This window comes from Populus alba, chromosome 12, assembly GCF_005239225.2.
Source record: "Populus alba chromosome 12, ASM523922v2, whole genome shotgun sequence".
NCBI classification, from domain to species: Eukaryota; Viridiplantae; Streptophyta; class Magnoliopsida; order Malpighiales; family Salicaceae; genus Populus; species Populus alba.
This window is the reverse complement of record NC_133295.1, coordinates 11,034,174-11,042,893: the sequence shown is the minus strand read 5'-3', so window position 1 is coordinate 11,042,893 and position 8,720 is coordinate 11,034,174. Positions and strand designations below refer to the sequence as shown.

Sequence of the window (8,720 nt, the reverse complement as noted above, 5' to 3'; positions counted from 1 at the left end):
CATGTTCAACAGCTAGCCCTTTTCATACCAGGCAGAAACTGGTCTTGTTTGTTCGATTTAAAGAGTTTCACAAGTTACCATCAGGTTTTACCTGATGGGGTAACTTTCCTAGGACATTTTACTATTAGGTATGTAAAGTTTCCAAGCATTCTGGCTAGGTCAGGTAACACTAGTCCTCAATTTCTCCCCCATCAATGCGATTTTCTATATATATATATATATATACTGTTTCCCTTCATCTGCAAATACTTCAAGATAGAAAATAATTAGTAAATTATACAAGCAATTACAGTTGTTTTACTACACTCGACTGTTTCACTATACTCCCATGAACACCTGATTTAGTTTGGTTTTATGCGCAGGTAGGAAGTAACTTGGTATAGGAGATGCCCTTGGACAGTCTTCATCCTCAGAGGCTCAGCCTTGAACGCTAATAAACGAACATGTATTTCCGGGATAAGGATCGGAATGTGAAGGGATAATTAAACTTTTTAACCGCGATGCAAGGGGCACATGGTTCACTAATTTTCAATTACTTTGGTCTACCATGAAATCATCACAGGGGACCTCTTTAGTTATCCATAATCTGATATTAAATCGAAGGAAATTACTCACTGGGAACCATATAATTCATCATCATGAGTTCTCTAACACTATCATTACACTTGGCCCACCAAATTGCAGGAATGTGCTGTGCATAGTTTCCCACTTCATAGTGGTAATGTTAGCAGTGCCATGAATGATAACTCCTTTCTTTTTCAGTCCAATAGCTGTGCTGCACACAGATGGGATAATTATCTCCATCTTTCATATTCCAGAATTGGAAGTGGAGTGAGTTACCGTTACAATTTCATCAAGGTTGAAATGTCATAAATGTTGCAGTATTGAAAGACAAATTAAGATCATAAGATTATTGTAAGTTATAAAAAATAGATATCTTCGCATGAAGTGTGATGCCCATTTTTGACAAAAATGGAAAAAATATATATAAAAAAGGACCAAGATTTCATGATTATCTTTCTTTCCCTTCAGAATCATACCGAAGAGTAAAATTCATAAGATGCTAGTACGATAACCACATGTATTCTATGTACTTTGACCACAACCTGTGGTAGTTATTAATACTTGGTAAGAGCACAACTCTACCCATGGAGGTGGTCTATTTTAATTAATAAGCTCATGCCTTGAGTGACAGACCACACAAAACCAAGACAACAGAATCTGAGTTGGAGGAGAGAGCGGGGGTTCATATATATATTATGGGAAAAAGTGAACTAGCTAGCGAACAAACCAGCTGTAGTTCTCTTCTTTTGAATGGTGGTGATTCTGTTTTGTATGGACATGAAGTTAGATTCATATCCATGGACAAAACTTCAGAATTGTGAACCATTCTGTATTCTTCACACAACAAGACAACACCAATGTAAACAAACACAAGTTGTTTCTGCAATAAAAACAACAACACCAACACCAACACATACATTCCTAAAAAATGGCCGCTTCTACTTCTGTTGACACTCACTCGATGATACCTATTTTTGTTGCTTTCCTTCTTGTTTTTGCTTCTTCTCTTTATCCTGTCTTGTCTGTACCAGCTGCTGAGTCAGATTCCGGTAACCGGCTATTAGCCAACCAAACTTTCAGGCCGGGTAAAGAAATATTGAGACTTAAGAGAGTCAATGCTTTTCTCAACAAGATCAACAAGCCTGCAGTCAAGACAATTCAGGTACTACTTTGTTTTGAGTTTTCATTCTTTTCTAACAACCCCCCCCCCTGAATTTGCCTGGTTTTGTGTTATAAGTTTTCTTAGTGATCTGGTTCCTCGTTTTGTGGTTTAGAGCCCTGATGGTGATGTAATAGACTGTGTTCTATCTCATCTTCAACCAGCATTTGACCATCCAGAGCTTAGAGGAAAGAAACCCCTGGTAATTTTTCTGTTTATTTCTACTGAACAGTTTCCATTCTTGATTTTTTGTTGGTATTTGAAAAGCTTATGATTCTGATCTTTGTTACTATATCTACATTATTTCAGTATCCACCAGAGAGGCCGAAAGGCAATGAAACAAGAGAGACAGTGGCTGAGAGCTATCAGCTCTGGACAGATTCGGGTGAATCATGCCCAGAAGGAACTGTTCCAATAAGAAGAACCACATTAAAAGATGTTTTAAGAGCAGGTTCTGTTAAAAGATTTGTCAGAAAATTAAGACGACATGTAAGAAGAGACTCGGAAGGCAGTGGTCATGAGGTTAGTTAGTATTTAGCAACAAGAACTTGCAAATTCTTAAAGCAATGTTATTAGTGGAACTAACAAACAGATAACCATGATGAGCCAGTCACTTAATGAAGGGCTTCATTATCTTCTTTCTAGGTCATTTTCTGTATCTTTTTCTGGATTAGCTGAACCAGAATGGTCACAACTCACTGGAAAATCTGTCATTTCTAGTTATTCCTAGAACCCTCCATCTTTTCTTAGCTACAAATGTTTGTGAGAATTAAACAGTGTATAATGGGTTGGTGAGAAAAAAAAATGTGGCAGTACAATAAATGTTGTTGTTTTCAATTACAGATAGAGCCCTCTGCCATTAATTTATTGCACCAAAAAGGACAAAAAAAATTTAATGGACCTTGAAAAATGCAGTACATGTGCCTGTAGAAATATCCTACTGTTGATATTAATAATGTTATGTGTCACAGCATGCAGTTGTTTTTGCTAATGGAGACCAGTATTTTGGAGCGAAGGCAAGCATAAATGTCTGGTCACCTCGTGTAACCAGTGAATATGAATTCAGCTTGTCACAAATCTGGGTCATCTCTGGCTCTTTCGGCAATGATCTTAACACCATAGAAGCCGGTTGGCAGGCAAGAATCTTCTTTATACGCTAGACCATGTTCAAAATGATCTCAACGTTGATTATGCTAACACAATTCACTTTTGTAATTGGTGTTTGAGTCATGTTTCAGTCAGTAATAGGGTGCCTAAGAAATTGACTCCTTCTTCATGTGTCTCCAGGTTAGTCCAGATTTATATGGAGATAATTACCCTAGATTCTTCACTTATTGGACAGTAAGTCTTGTTATTTGGCTCTCTGTCTTGAAATGCCTTCCATAGTTTAAGGAAATATGAACCAGTGGCCAATTGGAATTAATGGATTTGCAGACCGATGCATACCGAGCTACTGGATGCTATAACTTGCTGTGTTCTGGATTTGTCCAAACAAACAACAAGATTGCCATTGGAGCTGCGATATCTCCAAGATCATCTTACAACGGCAGACAATTTGATATTGGCTTGATGATTTGGAAGGTGAGCTTTTCTGGTCAATGAATGGTCGTTGAGGATGAGGTACAGTGCTGTATTGTTTGAATCAATTCTACTGCATCAAAGTCTTCAGATTTGAGGCTGTTTTTACTGTTAACTTGGTGGTAAGCTTTATGCTTTGCTTCCTTTCAACAAAATATTTGAGAAACAAAACATCATTGTCAAATCCTGTAACTATGGTAGTCTGAGTTGACCTGTAATGCTTATTGGTTAATAAATTTGACTTGGAACATCTATCTTGGCTTCTTGGTTCTTTCCCCTGATCATACTATTAAAATGTAAGAATCTCTCTTCTTCTTTTTCACTTTTCAAAGGGTTTTTCCTAGATGGGGTCAGCTTTTCTTTGATGTCTTTATTTTTTTAATCAGTGTCTTCATCAGCTTGACCCAACTGGCTTTAAGGTCTTAAAAGGGTAAAACCACACATTTCTTTCCTCTCCTTTGCGTTTGCATTGCTGTCTTCTTCTTCTTTTTCTTCCTTTCCTTTTTTTAAGAACATGTTTGTTTTTGAAGTAGTTTTTATAATTATAATTTTTAAAAAATATAGTTAATTGTGGTAATTGGATTTAGATATGTGTTTACTAAAAAAAATATGATTGAAGTTTATGTATATTAAAAAATATATATAAAATGTTTGGTGCAAGTGTGACTGCGGTTGCTTTTTAAAGTGCTTTTTACTTAAAAATGCATCAAAACAATATTTTTTTTATTTTTTTAAAAATTATTTTTGATATCAGCACATCAAAATGATCAGAAAATATCAAAAATATATTAATTTGAAGTAAAAAAAACATAAAAAAATTTAATTTTTTTCAAAAACATTTTTGAAACGCAGAAATAAATAGAGTTTTATAAAACTCAATTAAAAAAGCATGTAAAAACTGCTACATAAAAACTGTATTTCAAACTTAATTTTTTTAGTAAATCCCGCAGTACAAACTACAGTTTGGTTTATTACCATACATCTTACCATATTTATTTCTCCATAAATATAAAAATTGATGAAAAACAAACAAAATCTAAGTAAGAATAGAAATACATAGACTTTATATTTATTTATTTTTTGAAAATATAGAATTTATTCTAAAAATATCTTATATTAATTTATTTTATATGTTCATCTTTATTTCTTCAACTAAATTTACTTATGTTCATCCTGAGTTTTTTCTTATGTTCACCAATCAAACTTAATTTATGTACACGTTTCTATTTATATGATTAGTACTAGAACGTAGGACAATTTGACTAACAAGGAAAGTCCATCATGGTATATATATATATATATAAAAGCAAGGACTTGATGTGATGGCACACATTAATCATCTACCCTAACAGTACTGAGAAGTTGGAAAATGGTGGCATGTAGGACCCAAAGCATGGAAATTGGTGGCTGGAATTTGGAGGAGGACTCCTGGTAGGATACTGGCCAGCGTTTTTGTTCAGCCACTTGAGAAGCCACGCAAGCATGGTACAATTTGGAGGGGAGATTGTGAACTTCCGATCAGCAGGTTTCCATACATCAACACAGATGGGCAGTGGTCATTTTGCAGAAGAGGGATTTGGAAAAGCATCCTATTTCAGGAATTTGCAGGTGGTGGATTGGGATAACAATTTGCTCCCTCTTGCAAATCTACATCTCTTGGCTGATCATTCAAACTGTTACAATATAAAGCAAGGGAGAAACAGTGTTTGGGGGACTTACTTCTACTATGGTGGTCCTGGAAGGAATGTCAGGTGTCCATGAAGAAAATAATGACATAGGATAGAGACTAGAAGCTGTTAATTTGAGTTTTTGGGTCTTTTTTCTTTCCTAACAGCCGAATCCCACTTCAGGGAATTGTGTATATTTGGGGAAAATACAAGCTTTCAATGACAGTAGGGACTGTGTGCTATCTGATGACTCTGGTATTTGTTTATATCTAATTTTATCTCCTTCAAAAATCATGATACCATGGGGGAAAACAATAAGTGGCTTGGGAAAAAAAAAAGAAAAAAAAGGAGGCTTGGAGGCCCCCCTTCAATGGGATAAACACCCTTGCAAGAGGCACTTGACTCACTAGCACTGCCATTGCTGCCTGCAATTTGAAAGCTTACTGTCGTTAAGGAAACTTCAATGTAAATACTCTTCTTTAATCGATGATAATACAATCTTTTGGAGAGTGGAATGAAATACAATCGTTCATGATGCATCTCAGTAGCCATTATAATAAGTTTAGAAGAGAATAAGGTTCTTAAACAATATAATAATACTAATAGTGGAAGACAGCACTGGTAACTGCAGCAAGTCCTCTTCTCCAACCAAGCTTGTCCTTTCCGCCATGGATTTGAGCTGATGCTGATCAAATACTATATTAGAAAGACCATTTATACACTGGGAACGATGAAATCATGAGACAAGGTAAAGAAAAAACGTCAAGTTCTTTCACTTGATGTTTCCCATTAAGATGCACCCTGGCAAACTTCGCTTAATTCTTTCTAGCTGTGGTATTGAGAATTAAACATCACAAAAACTTAGAGATTACGGAGATGCAGAGAAAAAAGGAAGGATTGTTCTAGATATTGATGGCCATCAATGATCAACCAGCTTTGGCTTTTGAGTTTCCCATCTTAGCTACATTGTTTCAATATACTGTCTACGCATATGCATCCCAATTCTTTCTTTACAGATCGTGCTATCATTATCTAGTCTTCATCTTTGAATACTGTGGGTTGCAAAAATTTTCACTTCCTACTGATCTTTGATGCAGGCATGAGGCACAAAACAGGTCAACATGCACCTCTCTCAATAGGTCTTTGAGAACCAATTATTCGACTTGGTTTCCCGGATGTGAAAATTGTGTCAACAAATCTTAAAAAAAAGATATCACAGAATTTTTAAAACTTGATCAACTTATCAACTTATATACCTGTATAGCCCATTTAGATTGATTATTCTATATGTATTAGGTCTAAATTACAATTTATAATGAATTTTGGGACTAATTTATAGAGCACCAATCCTAATTCTAATTAAGCTCAACCTATAAAAATTAGTAATATAAACTTAATCCATGGATATATGTAATATCCACAAAAATTTTATCCCAGTGGATATATGTAAGCCCATAAAAAATTTAGCCTAGCTTGATATATCAAACTAGCTCGAGTCTAAAAAATAATTTAATAGATCGGGTTTACAATTTATAAAATATCAGAAATTAAGTTGAATATAATTATATGCCCAAAATTGACTAACCTATATTAGTGAATACCTTTACTACCTTGCAAACACTTTTATAAATATATGGTTAATTAAATGAATCATGTGAAAAGAATTCTTAAAAAGCCATGTTTGCAGAAACTGATATAGAATGTGTTTGAGAGTATGATAACAATTATTTTTTTAAAGTGTTTTTTGTTTTATTTTTAAAAATTATTTTTGACATCAATATATTAAAACGATCTGAAAATATAAAATAAATTAAATTAAAGCTAATTTTTTTAACAAAAATTGGTCCAAACAGGACCATAAATAGCATTAGAATTAACAAAATGACTAGATGAATTAGTTTTTTTTCTTCATTTTGAACTTTGTTTTTTCTAATTACATCCTTCTATAGCCTAATTAGATAAAATTAAGTAGACTTCAAATTACCGTACACATGACGAATTAAAAAATAAAAGACTAAAATGTAAAAAACATAAAAAAATATATGGTTAATTAAAATATCATGAAAACTTTTATTTTTGTCTCGAAAGTTCATTTTTGTTGCAATTCAGTCTATGGATTAGAGAAAGGAGAGAGGAACTTGCTTAAAAACAATGAATAGAGAGAAAGTTATTTGTTGTCAAGATTTTAATTGCCAAAATAGTAAAGCTTGGTGTCAAAAAATTCCATTTGATAAAAGAAGTTCCATGGTGGTAGTTTTTGCCTTTTGATTAGATGGAAAAGCAAGTTAGCGCCAAAAGAGAAAAAAAATTGTTGGTTTAATTTAGTGTTTTTGAACTAATTATGGGGTTTTGAATTGAAAGTCTAAAATAGCCTACAAAAGTGGTGAATTAGGGCTAAATTGAATGTTTTGTATTTTTATAAAATTAAAATCTCAATTTCAACAACAACAATCATATAATTAAGCAAGTCACAAATAAAATAAGATAGATAGTGAAAGAAAGACACCAATTTTTATAGTGACCCAAGCAAGTGTTTACTCTAGTTCTTGAACCTTCATTCAAATATTTATTATTAAATTACAATTTTTTTAACGAATGAGAGCTTACAGATTATACTAATTTTTTTTCAAGATTAATATTAGAAAACCTTACAATCACAATCTTAATTTTTAAGGATCAATATTTAAACCTTTCAAATGGCTCACAACCAAAGATTATCTAAGAGATTCAAGTGCCACTTACATTTTCATGATAGATAAAACTCTCACAAGAATTATCACACTTTAAAAGAAAAATTTACAAAGAATTAAGCTTAAGTCCTTAAAAGATGTAATCTAGCTCAAGAATATGAAAGATGAATTTGATGTAATTTAGGGTTTAAAACTTTAAAAGAACGAGAAAAAATGATGAAATCTTTTTAGACTATTAAAGCATCAAGTATATAAAATTTTAAAGTTACAAGCTTTCAGATGAAGTTAAAGAGTGGTATTTATATGCAAAAAGACCACACATGGTCATTACTCACAGAAGAAAAAAAGAATTAAAATATGTTGAGTTTTTATGTGTTTTTATATCATGTTAGAAATGACTATTTCTCTCTTCTTAAAAGAAAAGGAGTTGTTATAAACAACCTGAGTATAAAATAAGTTAATCATGTCAAATAAGTTAACTCTTGAGTGTTAAATACATTTATTTTAAAATTACAACTTTATCACTTTAGCTAAGAACAAATAAAAAAATCTTTAAATTATTTTAAGTGTAAGAGCAAATGTAATAAAATTCATTCTCTTCATTTGAAATGAAATGAGTGATAATACCAAAATATTTGATACATCAGCTTTTCATAAGATATTTTTTATTATTTATAGGTTTTGACAACATAAATGATCTGGATAGTAAAATTCAGAATTGAAAATAATTTTAAATGAAATTTATTTTTGTGATGCCAAATTAAATCTCATAAAGACATGATTATATTAAATTGAGCATAGACATTTTCAAGTAATATTTGTGTCCAAGGAGTCCATATTGCTTCAAATTAATGTGAAAAAACTCCTACAATATTAAAACTTTTTGATGCAACCCCATAGACATAGAATTTCCATAACCTACAATTAAGATTAACATAATTTTAAAAAGTTAAAAATCAAGTTTAATAAAAGCATGACACAACAATTATTTGAATTAAAGTACCAATACTACTATTAAAATAAACCCTACCTAACGATTAGCATATCACAAACATGAAGTAT

General features: G+C 32.4%; 1 protein-coding gene across 1 annotated transcript; it reads left to right on the top strand.

The window, feature by feature from the left end:
• The first annotated feature begins 1,024 nt into the window (after nt 1-1,024).
• On the top strand, nt 1,025-5,262 carry LOC118044781 (protein neprosin). Its single transcript, XM_035053264.2, has 7 exons — nt 1,025-1,726; nt 1,839-1,925; nt 2,033-2,245; nt 2,695-2,859; nt 3,011-3,064; nt 3,158-3,304; nt 4,685-5,262. Exons 1-7 carry the CDS (start codon nt 1,493-1,495, stop codon nt 5,060-5,062), a joined length of 1,278 nt encoding a protein of 425 aa, XP_034909155.1. The 5' UTR covers nt 1,025-1,492; the 3' UTR covers nt 5,063-5,262.
• Nucleotides 5,263-8,720: the final 3,458 nt, after the last annotated feature.

What these genes read in the sequence shown, in the direction of transcription:
- LOC118044781 (XM_035053264.2), top strand. Translation starts at nt 1,493, where the DNA reads ATGGCCGCTTCTACTTCTGTTGACACTCACTCGATGATACCTATTTTT. An exon ending in CCATAGAAGCCGGTTGGCAG is followed by an intron (nt 2,860 to 3,010) that starts GCAAGAATCTTC and finishes ATGTGTCTCCAG; the next exon opens with GTTAGTCCAGATTTATATGG. An exon ending in GATTCTTCACTTATTGGACA is followed by an intron (nt 3,065 to 3,157) that starts GTAAGTCTTGTT and finishes ATGGATTTGCAG; the next exon opens with ACCGATGCATACCGAGCTAC.